At 35.4% G+C, this 15,998-nt stretch overlaps 1 protein-coding gene across 3 annotated transcripts in view; it reads left to right on the top strand.

Moving 5' to 3' along the window:
* The window catches only part of LOC150092623 (pumilio homolog 1-like), a 328,288-nt gene that overhangs the window by 57,437 nt on the left and 254,853 nt on the right, over window positions 1–15,998 (top strand). For all 3 annotated transcript variants that reach the window (XM_090414703.1, XM_090414704.1, XM_090414702.1), the window contains exon 3: window positions 6,873–6,950. In XM_090414703.1, coding sequence (XP_090270829.1) covers window positions 6,873–6,950 — 78 coding nt within the window. The remainder of the gene's footprint in view (window positions 1–6,872; window positions 6,951–15,998) is intronic.

The following is a 15,998-nucleotide window of genomic DNA, read 5'->3' as shown; positions in this document are numbered from 1 at the left end:
TATAATACGTACAGAAATTTGAAAAATAATCACTTGGGAAATTATTATTTTTCTGGATTGAACCAAAGAAAAGCTGAAATAACTCATTTTACTTGTGTATATAAGCTCCGACTTATTTATATATCTGTACATTTATAAATTTATATATCGATTGGCAAAATGTAGAAATACGACATAAAAGGACATCTTACATGTGAGGCAAATCAAAGACACTGGAGGAATGTGGATATAAGAAACAGATGGAGAATATACTTTGAAGGGCTTTTGAATGAGGAAAATATGAGGATTCGTAGGGACAACGGGCAGCCTTATGAGTGGATGGTGCCAAAGCGAAGGAGGCCATAAAGAGGATGAAGAATGGAAAATCGTTGGGCCCTGACAGGATCCCAGTGGAAGCATGGAAGGCACTGGGGAAAGAGGGAATTGACCTGCTGTGAGACCTATTCATAAAAAGTTTTCCAACAGGAAAATACTTCTGAGGAGTGGAGGGAAAGTACTCTTGTCCCCCATTACAAGGGTAAAGGTATGCAAAAGACTGTAAGAATAACAGAGGAATAAAGTTGGTGTCCCAAGATGAAAATCCTAGAAAGGGTTCTTAATGGAAGACTGAGGAAGGAGGTGGAGATTGCAAAGGAACAATTTGGCTTCATGCCTGGTCGATCGATAACAGATGCTATCTTTGAGTTACAACACATGATGGAAAAGTTTCGAGAGAAACAACAGGAGCTATGGTGTTTATTGAACTTGGTACTCTATCGTACACTTTCTGGAAAAAGTCTACGATAGAGCGCCAAGGCAAGGTCTAGAGGTGTCTGAGGGAGAAGGTACCAGAGAAATATGTCAGGTTGGTGCAGGAGATGTACAGAAATCTGAAGAGAAGAGTTCTGATCTGCCTGGGAGAGTTTTCAAGTGATAGTTGACTTGCATCAAGGGTCAGCATTAAGTCCGTTCCTGTTTAATATTGTGGAAGAGGTGAGAGAAGACGCATCTTGGACAATGTTGTATGTGGATGGCATCATGCTGCATGCAGAATCAAAAGAAGTGGCAACTAAACTAGAAAGATGGTGGAAAGTACTGGAAGAGAGAGTTGTGAGGCTGAGCAGAAGTAAGACAGGGTATATGTGGTGCAAAGTGGATGGCAGGAGACAGATCTGGAGCTGGAAGGAAATGTCATCAGGAAGGTTAGGGACTTTAGACACTTAGGTTCAACAGTGAAAGGGGATGGAGGGGCTGAGAAGGAAGTGGGATGGAGGAACTTGAGAGAGATGGCTGGAGCGTTTTGTGATAGAGGGTGCCGATCAATCTAAATGTCAAAATCTACAGGACAGTAATAGTAATGAGACCATCTATGACGTATGTTATGGAAACTGTCACCCTGAGGAAAAATAACATCAGAAGGATGGAGGTAGAGGATATCAGAATGCTTAGTTGGATGTGCAGTTCGACCAGAAAGGATCATCTGAGAAATGACTGTAAGGAGAATGGTGAAAATTATGAACTTAGGAGCAAAGATACAGGAGGCAAGGATGAGATGGTTTGATCATATGATGAGGAGGGAGGGCGAGTATATGGGAAGACAGGTCATGTAGATGGATGTGCAGGAGTGGAGGAAGCATGGGCAGCCAAAGAAGAGATGGAGGGAGCTGGTAGAGGAGGACTTGAGGATGAAGAACTTTGATGTGGTTGCAGCCCAAGACAAGAGATTGTAGAGGAGATTCACTAAAAACAACGACCGTACTTAAGTGGGACTAGCTGCAGAAGAAGTATAAATAAGTTAAAACCTTCTTCGAGTATAATCATACACACAACTTGCAAAAAGTTCTGGCAGAAAACATGACATTCAGTAGATTGTCAGCACTGTTTCCCATTGTAAATATGCACAAGAAAGTTACAAATTATTTGTAGAAAACTATATATTAAAGACTTGTCTGCATTAGTATCCTAAACACGTCAATTCACACTTCACACATGCAAAACATTTGAAACTTAGAAAAACACCAACTCATGACAAATGACAACGTTCATTTGGATTGGTTGACACAATAGCCAAACACAGACTGTGATTTCTGAGTGCTTTTGTCTCAGTACTTGCCCTGCCTTACCCTCTGGTTAATTTAAAACCATTGGAATGCTAAGAATCTGTACATGTACTCAAAGGAATCAAATATGTCCATATTTGTGAACACATACCCTGGCTATTAATGCAAATGTGATGCAATGTTTACACGTCATTCTCTTCATTTTCCTGGAAAGGCTTAGACGTTAGTTATACATTCTTACTAAATAACTTAAGCAAATTACAACATACAATAGAATATACATTAAAATAAATTTTAATACACTTCCAATATTTCGGCAACATCACGTTGCCATTAGCGCAGGAACTTAAATACAAGACACGTGAAGCACAACACACAGTAAATGAGGAACGAAGCAGGAAGCTATTCTTTCTTCTAAAAAGACCAACTCCCCCCCCCCCCCCCCCAGACCTACCTGGTGTATACCAAGTCCCTTGCAGCTGTAAGCTGTCTTACTTTGGCCGAACAGGCAGGACAGCTAATTTCAGAACACAAGGACTACATCTGGTTTCACCAACACAGCCACTGGTCTTGCAGACCATGTGCTGGATACCCGCCATAGAATACAGTGGAAAAAAGCCACGATAATACGCTGTAGTAAATTAAAATACGAAAGGCTATTCATGGAATCAGCCTCAACCCTAAGAAACAATCCAAACCTAAACAAATTTGGTTGCATGAGACTGCCCCAAATTTGGGAAACCTACATCAGAAGATGTTCAGCCCAATATTGCCCACTAGAAGGCACCACCAGGACTTTTAGGTTCCTGTGATAATGGCAACGGGTACATGGCAGGAATTTGATGATGATGATGATGATAATGGCAACGGGACGTTGCCGAAATATTGGAAGTGTATTAAAATTTATTTTAATGTATATTCTATTGTATGTTGGTTGTAATTTCCTTAAGCTATTTAGTAAGAATGTTTACACATCAAAGTGTCCTCTTCATCAAGCATTATGCATTGCGTTTATTTTTAGGAATCGTGCAAAGCCAGGAAACAATTAAGGGAGTCTTTCATGGGAATAAATGCAAAAATATAATATCGCTAATATTGCTATTCCATAGGTGTGCATTGCACACCAAGAATATATGCCCCTGATATATATCAGCCCAACATATAAAAGAGGGCCCAGGAATTACAGTGCTGGAGGGGGGGGGAGTAGTTGGAAGGAAGAAAAGAGTTTGTGGTTGTGTTTTTTGAAGACCTGAAGGCTATAATCATATGGGGCAGATTGTTTCGGGGAGCTGACAGTATGTGTAAATTTGCGACAATAGAGTAATGCTGAAAATCAAATCTCAAACTAGGATATAGTCTGGATGCACCTCATAGTGATCACTATAAACAAATAGGATAAATTAATAATTTATAAGTAGCAAATTGAAAGTGAAGCAAGAATTGCTTCACTTTCAATTACAGCTGCATGAGAAAGACAAAAAGCTATTGAATAGTTATGAATATCCAATGGTGAGGGGTATACATATAATTTTATATATTTAAAAAATTGATTGTTAATGATAGGCCTGTGTAGCTTAGTGGAAGTGGTTTTTGCTCCTCAGTACTAAACAACCTGAAGAAAGAGTGCCATGAGTTCAATTCTAGTTGCAGACTAGAGGAACATTTTATAAGCCAATTTCTGACAGTGATAAAAAAAAACACTGACCAGGCATGCAATCAGGATTACGTGTCCATACTTGAAGTAGAAAAAGCCATCAAAGGCCTGAAATGTGGAAGGCAGCAGGAGTAGATGATATTTGACCAGAAATGCTCAAGTATGGAGGTATAAAAGTCTTACAGTGGTTGCACTGCATAGTTCAGAGGGATGAATTCCAGATGATTGAAGTAGAGCTCTCATAGTACTCATATATTAAAAGAGAAATAAAACTGAATGTGAGAATTACAGAGGTATTTCTTTACCGAGTGTTCCTGGTAAGATTTATGCAAGTATACTTGAGAAACGGTTGAGAATAATTGTGGAAGAGAAGCTTGGTGAAGAATAAGCTGGATTCAGGCCAAATAGAGGCTGTCAGGATCAGATCTTCACTTTACAACAAATAGTTGAGAAGTCATGGAAATATAGCTAAGATCTGAATTTAAGTTTTGTAGATCTGGAGAAAGCATATGATAAGGTGCCAAATGAGAAGCTATTCAAAACATTACAGTTGTATGGTGTCAGTGGGGGCATTATATCAAGCAATACTTAGTTTTTATTTGAGTTGTAAGTCAGCAGTTAGAATCGAAGTAAGTACAGGAAGATGGTGTAATGTTAAATCTTGGGTCAGATAAGAATGTACATTATCCCCTCTTATTCATTATCTATATGGATCACATTATGAAGGAAAGTGGTATTAAATCGGTGGAGATATTGATCTCATCTCTTTGCTTCATGCGGATGATGCTATACTTCTAAATAAATCTGCTACAAGTCTCAAGATTCCTTGACTAAATTGATTAACTATTGTAATAGATATGGTATGAAGGTCAACAATAACAAGACAAAGACAATGAAAATAGACATTTAAAACATCAACTGTATCCTGAATGATGAACTTATAGAAGTAAAACATTTCAGCTACTTAGGCACGATTTTTCGTGAAGATGGTAAATTACATATGGAAATAGACAATAGAATCAACAAAGCTGGTATGGTAGGAAGTCAACTGAATAAATTCATATGGAATAAGAGAGAAATTAGTAGGAACACTAAATTAGCTGTATACAAGACAACATTCAAACCAATTTTAACTTATGGATCTGAGAGCTTGGTCAGAAGTAAAACACTTGACCAAAGACTAGAGACTGCAGATATGAGAGTCTTGAGAAAGATTAGGGGCATGAACAGATGGAATCAATGGCAATAATGTATTAAAAATGAGGATATTAGGAAAGAACTTGACATTGTCAGCATCCAGGAATGTGTTAGCAGAACATATCTCAGGTGGTATGGTCACTTAAACAGAATGGGAGAGGAAAGATTTGCCAAACAAGTGTTTTCTGCCAGGTTGGCAGGAAAAACACCCAGAGGAAGACCAAGATATAGGTGGATTGATACGATAAAAAGTGCGTTAGACGATAGAAATATAAGATCTGGTAATGTTGGAGTCTTGACAAGTAACAGACTGATTTGGAGGAAAATTGTAGATAGGAAGTTAGTAATGATGTAAATTTTTCATGTAGTAATATCATATCCTGTACACCCCTTGAGGGTAAATATCAGGAATTTGATGATGATGATGATGAATTTCTGACCGGTTCATGAGTTAGTCAATCTCTGGTATGGGCAAGCTGGCTTTTTATCCCTACAAGATAACCTTGCCCCTGCTATCTCTGATTGGCTACCGGTGGAGACCGAACCTTCCACTCAGTCTCCAAAAGTTAGATGGGGCTAAAATGGCCTTGGCTACTCCCTATAAAGGAATTAAAAGGATTAGCAGATTTTGTGATTATTTTCCAGAACTTAAATACAGGCATACTATCTAAACAATTCATTTGGATTTTGAAGGAATGTTTCTGGCAAGAAGCAGTCAAATATCAGCTTATGGGGTATCCTAGTTTGTTTTCATTCACCTCTGTGATGTAGAGTCTGATAAATCTGGCTCTGCATTCCATACCAGTGGTATGGGGTGCAAGGCTAAATTTTTTAGATGGTAAGTGTGGAAAAATAATCCATGGATTATGAAGCCAAAAACTGATGTTTGAGGTTTCCCAAATTTTACACAAAAGTGAACCATCACTACCAAAACTCGGATCTCCACTGGTGTTCTTTATGGTATGTAACATCATTCGCAGAACTCAGTTCTTGTAATGATGTTGAAGTGATGTTTCCAGCCAGAGTCGGTCGAATTTCAGTTTATGGAGTATCACAGTTTCTTTTGAATTAGCAATTTCTGTATAACTGAGAATTTCTAATCAATGAATGCTTCAAGTTATAAGTTGACACAGACCAGTTAAACTGTTTGACAAAGTATGATCTTTGTCAAGCAGTCCACTGTTGATAAATTGCATTCATCATGCCAGAGCTCTACATATCTGTGATCTAAAATGTACAAAAAAAGGTTCTCTATGTTGAATGGTTAAATTTGTCGACAGTGCCGAGGTGTACTTTCTTGCTAAGTTTCCTTCTAGGCATATTTGCAATTTTATTGGCTAGTCTGGATATATTATTAAAAATTGCTTTGATTTCAAAGTGGAGGAGACAGAGATGTTTACTTAATAAGGAAATATTTCTCATCTTATTACTCCAAGATCATTTCTTAATTAGTGCAGGCTTTCTGGCTTGGAAAAAATAAGTTTTATAGACATTGAAAGGACAACTATGGATAGTCCTATTTACTACATTAGTATTTATCCAAGTGTAAACAAGCAGTTTTTGCAAGAAAGGCTACTTCTTTATATAGAGGCTGATGACTTCACATGAATTGCCTTAGTATCCATTATGCATGACACACTTCTTTTTGGAAGTGCATAATACTCTTCACTTGAAGTGGCGTATTCTATTAGTTTCTTGTTTTAAAATAGAGTGGATCAATTAAAAAATTTTAAATATATAATTATCTTGAAAGCTGTTCAAAACAAGACTATTAATTAAAAAGTATGCTGTCTTTATTGGTCTTAAATTTTCTCATTAATTTTCCAGTTTTAACATTTCTCATAATAAACTATTGGGATTTGGGATTAATTTGAATATATTTCTACATGTGCAGGCATGCAAAATTTGAAATCAAGTTTAATTCAAATAAATTTGCATAATTTTTAAATTTTATTTATTTATTCCATTTTTTGATGCAATAGGTAAGAGGTAGTGATCCTAGTGAATTGGAGTCAGATTTTCAGGCCCTTGCATTAGAGACTGCTGGCCATCCATTAGAGGTGAGTGTTCATTTTTGTGTGTTCTGCAAATCAACATTGCTTTCAACTCTTGGTATAGAAAGTACTTTTTGTTCATATTTTCATGAATTAGTTGATAATTACTCCAGATCTAGATATCGTCTCTGCATCTAGGCCTCGACAGTTTTAATACCTGAAAGAAGAGTTGCTGTTTTATACAATTAAAAGATGTTTATAAAATTTATAGTTTGTAGCACAAAGTTCATTTTGTATGGCACTAGTTAAAGAGAATGAGTAGAAAGTATTCCTTTAATACTTCATCTTGCAGTATATCAGTGTTAGTGGATAGACTCAGCTTACTGTTACTTCTTTAAAGTGTTTTAGCTTATCTTACCTAAGCCATTTTAATTTCGATAAATTAGGATATACAGTCTTTTCTGGCGCATATAGATGACTCACTACAGTAAACATAATCATAAACTTCCAAAGAAGTCGGCAAAAAAATTTCTGTGGGTCACATGATTTCTCTGTAGTGAGAGTTAACTACCATCAGCTTTTCATATCACATACCTGTTTGTGATCAGTAAAGGGTCATTCCATGTGAAATCTTTAAAAAAAAATTGAAGCAGTATAATTTTGTATTTTGATATAAGTTACTTGGGGGGGGGGGCATAGGAGTCTACCGCATGCGTCGGGGGGGGGGGGGGGGGGATAGCCCCCTGCCGCATGCGGTGCCTCATCGTTCCAGATTGGTAGGCAGGTTCTCCTCGAATTTTGAAGACTTGACACTCTTAACCCCAGCCCCCGTGCCTAGGGCCCCAATCCCCTGAGTTCTGGACTGGTAGACCGGTTCTCCTTTAATTTTGAAGACTCGAAAGTTGGGTAGCCCCTGAGTTTCAAAACGTTAAAAAAAACAAAAAACGTGACATAAAAAGGCTTATCATTTTATATATATAGGGTAGATTTGGTTACCCTATCTTTTAGGTGGATTTTTTTTTTCCCTTTCCCTCCCTGGCATCCCTTTACTTAGCAGCCATTTTATTTAACAGATCTACTGAATTTTTACAATTTTCAAAAGTTTATTTCAAAATCATTCAATTTGTAATTTTTTTTACTGTCAGCTTTTTTTTTTTTTCTTTTCATCTTTTCTATGAAGGAGATATCTAGAAATCTGGATATGTAGTCTGCTAGTTCTGACTTGATGATAGTAATATATTATTCTCTTCAATGCAGAGTTTTAAATCTTTGTCTGTCCATAATTGGCCAAGACTTGGAGGAATTACACTTTGTACAATCCTGAAAGTGTCAGTAAACTTATTGCAACTCAGAGGATAATTGTGGTGTTGAAATGAACATTGAGATGTAAAGAAATCAAAGCCATTTTCCCTCTTCTTGATATGGCCTTGAGCTTACTACACCTGGACTTCACCTGAAGAAGAGTTACAAAGATGATATCGAGATTATGAGGATAGATTGAAAGTATTTGGACTGCAGAAACTGGTAAACAGAAGAAAGAGGGAAGGTTATATGATAGAGGTCTATAAACTCTTGAGAGGGTATTATAGGATATTGGCTGATAAAATAGGTCATTATATAGAAGGTAGGAGAGGATTAGGGGACATCTGTGGAAGTTATGTTTGTGTAGATTCAATAGTTGCTGATGATAAGAGCTAGATTTTTCTCTCATAGAACCATAAGTGAGGGGAACAGTTTTAGTTTAAGAGGAGGTATAGCTGATGTGGGTGAAATATGACCTCACTTGATGAGCCTGTGACTCCATGGAGGTCTAATAATAACCATAAAGCTGGAAATCTCAAATGTAGTTCTTATTTCAGGTTTTATATATATATTAATCTTTCTGCTTTAGAAAATTTGCTCTACATAAATTGCTTGGTTTCTGCACCTACTGACTGCATTATGAACAGGTGTGATCATGTATTTTCTGCAACTAAAATTTTGAAACAGGTTATGGCCATGTATTTAGAAAGTTGATGTGTTTGGTTCTAAAAAAAAACTTTTGCTTCCCTGTATACAGTATAGTGTTTGTCGCGGAGTTGTTTTTCATTATGCTGGGTCATTTTCATTCCAGTTGTTTCTCGTTACAGTAATTTCCTCTTAATATAGTACATGGATTCTAATTATTTCTGTACTGTTGAATGCTTTTTTGAACAGTACAAAAACTGTTAAAACCATTATATACTACATAAGGTCACATAAAAATTGGGTTTAATAGGTCGGAGATTTTGATACAAACTATTAGCCTACTAGTTTCGCCACATTAACTGGTGGCTTCTTCTGGGCCAGATAAATCTACACATAACAGCTTAAAAACAAATTTTTATGTGATCTTATGTTTCTGTACCATATTTAGTGATACAATAATAAAAAGCTACTTGTTTTTCTTGTAGCTACAGTATTTATTGGTTGGGAAGGGGAAAATGAAATGAATACATGCTTTATAAGAAAAAGACACATCTGGTGATATCCAACAAAATATTACTATAGACATGAGATCATTTACAGCTTGTAAAATAATGCACACACACACACACACACACACACACACAATGGGCAAATCATTAGAGATAGGGGCAATGGGAAATTGACATTGGCATCTCCCGTGCAGAGTGAAATGTACTCGAAACAAACTTAGATGGTAAATAGGCAGACATTTGGGCTTCCCAACAGTGTACACAATCAATGAACATGGTAAAGGTGCCGATCTTATTGGCTTTGATCATGGATGTATTACCGGCACAAGACAGATCAGTCATTTTATCGTCCGAGTGGTAAAAACCATAGAGTTCTTGAGAGTAGTGCATCAAGGGTCAACATAGACTGTAGCCTCATACAGACCAACTGCAGGGCAATGGCAACACAAATCACATTCAGTTTCAATGTCAGCAGTCCAAGCAGTGTCACTGAGCGAATGGTATGCTGCACCCTGCATACCATGGGCTATGATATGGGAGTCGGTGCCCTAATCACGAGCCAATGTTGACAACTTGTCAACAGATGCCAAAAATAGTGTAGGTTCTCCGGTCGATTTTCTTGAGTTTATGGGATGCAAAACCCGAGTTTCGGCAAAAAAAAAAAAAAAAAAAAAAAACTTGCTCTTGCCAGAGATCGACTAACTCGGAAACCAGTTTAAAAAAAAAAAAAAAAGGCTTACAAAAAGTTCCTCTAGTCGATGACAAGAATCGAGCTCATGACGCTCTTTCTTTGGGCAGTTTAGCACTGAGGAGTGTAACTTCCACTGAACGCTGCACAGGCACGGCACTCTACGACAAATGTATTTAGTTGATATTTTGTTTGGCTTCCCTGTATGCAGTATATAGCATCTGTGTGAGGGGATTTGCTTTTCATTATGCTGGGTCATTGTCATTCCAGTTGTCCAATTTACAATATTTATCTCTGTACTGTATTTAGTGATGCAATAAAGATACTTGCTTTTCTTGCTTCTGATATAGTGTCTGTTGGACAGGGGATGTATCTCACTATACAAGGATTTTCATTCCAGTCATTCTGAAAGAATGAGTATACAGCAGAAATCTTTTTATTCCAATGAATAAAAAATAAATTCTTCTATTATGTTTTATGGCAAACACAAGTCATCATTAAATGAAATATTTTCTAATTTGTTTTTGTACTATTTGAGTGTTTTTTCTTTTTCCTGTGTTATTTAAATGTTAATAAAATTATTCTAGTCAAGTGCCAAAACAGTTGCTTACTCATTGGAATTGCACTGATAGTGACTGTAAGGCACTTATTTTTGATTACCTATTTAAACTATTCAGGTTGGTGGTGTAATCTAAATTCTTATCTGTCCTATAACAAAAGTATTCTTAGTGAATTCCTAAATTTAACATGATATGATATATAAATTGAATGACAAGATTTGAATTATCATTTGGATCCATAAATTTTCTTTGCAGTCCTTGTTAGAAACAAAGTGACGTATTGCAGTTCAGAGATCCTTTAGTGGTTGAATATCAATCAGCACTTTGATTAGCATTCTGCTCAAATACACATTTCATATTATTATTTAATGCAGATGCCTAATGCTTGAATAAAAATATAAAAGATTGATTTTTAAGATGGCAAGAAATCTGAAGGTCTCTGAAAATATCAAAATTTTTTATTTCAAATCATAAAGGAATAAGGATGTTATCTCTGCAACGTTTTCAGAGCATCAGAATGTGGATGGTAAGAAAGGAACAGATTCACTAAATATGACTTGCATGATAAATATTTACTTCAGCGAAATGTACATTCAGGATAGATGCATTAGCTACTTTGATTTTGAAGGGAAAGTGGATTTAAAATATAAGAGGTATGAACCACTGAATTGGCCCCTGATTGGCAGTGAGTTAATGTTGGGGAGGGGCATGTTGCTGAGGTGAATGAGTCATCACATCAGATAACTGCACTACTGAAGCGAAGACTCGTAAGAAAAAAAAGCATATTATTCTCTGCTTTGATAGGATCGCATCTGGACTGCTGCATGTAGATGTAGTTACCTGGGTTCTCATGAGATGGGGAGATAGTGGAAAAGATGCAGAGACAGGTAACCAGGAGGATAACTGAAATATGGAGTTTTGCATCTGCTGATGGATGGATATAGAATGATGTGGTCTTTAAGTTTGAGGAACAGATAGTAATGGGTACTTATAGTCACTTTCCTCTAAGCTGTGCACCTGTGTCTTTCTGTATACTGGTCAAAAAGAGGAGTGCAAATATTAGTAGCTTCATGCACAAAATTTTTGCTTGGACTACTAAAAATGAATTATATGATAAATCATACTTGTTGATTTAATTAATACTTGTTGATTTATTTAATTAATAATTGTTCTGATGTGTCCCCACTCTAATCTTACTTATTCCTATTTAATACACTAGTTACGTTTAGCCTGTAACCTGTGGGCAAACTGACACCGATGTCAGCAGGTTTCACAGGTATGTTTGTTTAGTGTCTATCATCTAGTCGCTTGAAATTGTGCAAACAGTGATGGATTTTTGTAGCTATGTGAACACTAAGTTGTTAAGTGAATTAACTTAGTGTTCACAAGTTTGCAGATTATATTATAGCTAGCTGAAAAAAGGTGGCAACATTAATATGAGAAATATCACATTAGTAGTTTTAGTGCATTTAAAATTTTGTTTGCTTACACTTGGATAAAGGATTAAACCAATAATATAATTTCTTGGCATCTTTAATTTATAGTATAACCAAGTGGAAAAAACATCTATTTCTAATCCAGAGTATTTTAGTAATAAGGTGTGATACCTTTTGGCTACTTGTATATGGAAATATGACCTGCACTACTTCAACTTCTGGGTCTGGCTTCTACTGATGAGACCCTGTTGAAACTGGTCTGGGTAGTGGCCCTTCCCATAATACATAGCATTCTACATGTGCTCTGCATTATTGGGATACTGAAGCAAGTGATGTGAAGTCATTAGCCTCTGTATACGAGTTGTTCAGTCATGAAGTTACTTCACTTGGTTTACACCTTTATTTGAGTGTAACTTTGTTTGCTTACACTCGGATAAAGGGATAAACCAAGAATATAATTTCTTGGCATCTTTAATTTATTGTACATTTAACCCTTAAAATGCACTGTAGGGAAATATTTAGTATGCAACATAAACAGTTTTTTAAACAGGTATTTCCAACTTTAGGCTTATCAAATTAGAATTATCTAAGCATCTGCAGTTTTTCTATCTCTTAGTGCAAGACCACTTACTGCTTTGCTTTTTTTGAGGTCTGAAGTGGCTTATAAAGTTCCATGTTTAGTCTCTAGAGTAGGATTTCATGTAAAAAGTAAATAATAAAGAAAAAAAAAGCTATATTATTAAAAGCTTTCCTTAGCCTGCCTACAGTACTCTGTGTGATAGATAAGTAATTTTTTGTGTGTGAAAGTCACATAAAATGGAGGGGTGCTGACACATCAGTAAGACAAAAGTGCCAAATTATTTTTTTTTTACAACAGACATAATTTTATTTTAAATGTTGAGGGCTCTGTTAAGATTTTAAATCTTTTGAAGACTTGAAATCTGCCAATAAATCTTTGTAATTGGAAGCTGTATTGGAATAATATAGATTTCTTTGATATCATGAAGTTAAGTAAGCTTTGTCCTTTAACCTTTATCACAGCGGCTTCAAAGGACTTTTTAAGTGTAAAAGTGTTTTGTCTGTATGCTTGCTAATTTAATCAAACACAAACGGGATGTGTATTGTTTGGCCTGCACATAATTCTGCACCACCATCTTGCCCAAAAACTAGGAATGGCATTCTATCTTTTGAAGAAAGCAAATATTTAAAATAAAAAAAAATTCTTAGCATCTTCTCAATCATACTGCATAGACCCCACCTGGAATACTTAATAAAGAAATTCCTCTAATTCTCTTTTTCATATGGCTGCTATGAAAATGTATTATGCTGTTCTCAAAATGCATTCTCTGAATTATGAATTATTTTCTGCTACTGCTTATTTCATTTGTTATATAGTGTAATTAATTATTTCAGATATCCAGACGTTGTTCGTCTTTTAATTCCTTTTAGTGTATCTTTTTTCTCTATTTCTGTGGTGTTTGTAATAAATATCTGCTGTCATATAATTTTTAACATCATGGAATGCCAACATTAGCACATTTCTGAAGTAATATATATGATTTTATTCCAAAAAAAATTTTGATGTGGAATTGGAACCCAGCCTTCTGGTAGCAAGACACTTACCATTTTGAGTACTCTGTAATGCTAGCAGCATTGTATTGTTACTTAATCTCAACCCCTGCCCCATCAAAAAAAAAAAGGCATTTTTCAACTTTCATCACTAGAAGTCACCACCATTGCTGCTTTCCTTTTCATCACAAAAGGAAACTGTATACCCTCAGAGTGTCATGTTACTTAGCAGTACAAGACAAGCAAATTATGAGAAATTAACATACTTAACTCTCACTGTGAAAAACAAGATAACAGTCTGAGAAATAAATCGCCATATTAATGGAATCCTCTTAAATAAAGCAAAAAAACTTTTCTGAGGAAAACGGATGCCAAATGCACAATACCAAAGTGATCTGATTTGAAGTTTATTGGGCAATTTTTGGAAGGGAAAAAAAAAACTGCTATTCAACACTACTTCTGTTTGCAAATTTCTTTATTAGCAGTGAGAATATTTATCTAGTTTCAAATTACACTTAGAATATGCTGAATACTTCTGAGAATATATCTTCTCAAAAGTATCAACTCTGTATACAACGAACTGGATGTAAGATATCCTGAATCCATCAGCTTGGTATCATGAATGGATTGAAAATGTTTCACCACCAATCACTAGTTATTTAGGTTAAACGTAGCCAACTCTTCACATCCTCATTAACTAGGAAGTTCTTTTGGATCGGTTATAAAGTATTGTTAGATTCTGAAAATATAGAAATTGGAGTAATTATTATTTGCTTCAGAATCCAACATGATCTTCCATCACAAAGGCTAGACTTGTAAATATTATTTAATGTAAATCACTTGTTTATAATTAATATTCATATAATTACCTTTAACCTTATTTAATCAAAGATATGTGTTAATAGTAATAAGACTGTATTAAATATTATTAAGCTAATTTATTTATTACTATGTTAATATTATAAAAATTTGTATTTGATATTTTAACTATGCATTAATTGAAATGTAAATATTCTCTATTTATTCCTACTTGTAGAAGTTTAACGTTATGCAATAGCTCAATTTTATTATGTTTTGTTTTGTTGTCATGGAGACGTATGTAAGTAAGCGAGCGCGAGTTTGGAACAGAGCGTGAGGAAAATGCTGATAGTTTACTGGAAGGATTTTAGTTAAAGAGAGAGATCACAAGAATAATTTAGGCGGGAAGAACGGATATATAAGCGAGGAACGCTGAAAATAGAAATAATAAGGAAACAGAGAGAGAGAGGATTAGCATCAGGTTGGAATCGGAGCATTCGGGAATCACAGTGCGATAATAGAGAGTTGGCAAGTCACTCAAGCAGCTAATTAAAGTCTGCTAGTTGAGAGGCAGTTAGCTATTAAGTTGTAGAATAACAATTATAGCTACGGAAGACAGTTGAATGATTACTAAATAGGCTAGCGATACTTGAGTTGAGATTTAAATTCAGGGCCAACCTTTCAAGGACACACATCTTGAAATAAAGCACGGAGTTACTAGAGAATAGTATAGGCTGTAAAGTTGAAGTTTAAGGATAGCTGTGTTTAGAATTATAGTGCCTAAAGAATTAATTGAATGCAGGAAGAAAGAACAACTGTGCATGTAAAACCTCAATTTAAGCATTATTGTGTGTTGCCTTAATTCATGAGTGATCAGTAGTACTTCATGCAAAAACGTTTGTTTATGTGTATAGTGACTGATGATTAATTCAGTTATTGCTTAGAAGATTTATTTAATGAGTGCCGTTTACTGTTTAAGTGTTTACAGTTATAAAAAGTGTTTACGTATAAGTAGATGAAGAATAAAGATTATCGGTAAGATTATTCCAACCTTTAATATTCCTATACAGAGAAGTGTGTGAGTTTCATCCTAGAATTTCCTTATACTAACAGTAACTATTGCAGAGAATTAACGGAAGTGTAAAATTAAAAGTGTTTGTTTGTGAAGAGGTGGTAGTGCAAATTTTGTGATTATAAAATTAAATGTTTGTTTTGTTAATCAAAAGTTGTATTTTGCCTGAATCTCTTTTACTGCACCATTCATAAAATGTTCGAACCAATGCGGGTAAATTGAGTAAGTTAAATATACTCGGCCAGTATATATATTAATAACATTTTAAGGAGAAATAGTTGAGGGTTGATTTTTCTTCAATTCTTGAACTAATTCAGATATAGAGTGGCGCAGTCTATAAATATAAATTTTCTCTATATTTGCATTAGAAATCGACTGCCAACTTTTTTGTTTAAGAACATCGTAGTGAACTAACATGTCGGATCCAAGGTATAGAGTTAAGACGAAGTAGGATCAAACAGTATTATACCTGACAAGAAGTTATTCTTTACTCAAGTATCTTCAGTTGCCTCAGTATCCCATAATGCAAAGTACA

Source organism: Typopeltis vanoorti, chromosome 25 (assembly GCF_054136105.1).
Source record: "Typopeltis vanoorti isolate ZY-2024b chromosome 25, IOZ_Tvanoo_1.0, whole genome shotgun sequence".
In the NCBI taxonomy this organism is placed as follows: domain Eukaryota; kingdom Metazoa; phylum Arthropoda; class Arachnida; order Uropygi; family Thelyphonidae; genus Typopeltis; species Typopeltis vanoorti.
Note: the sequence above shows the minus strand (reverse complement) of the source record. Positions and strands in the feature narration are given on the sequence as shown.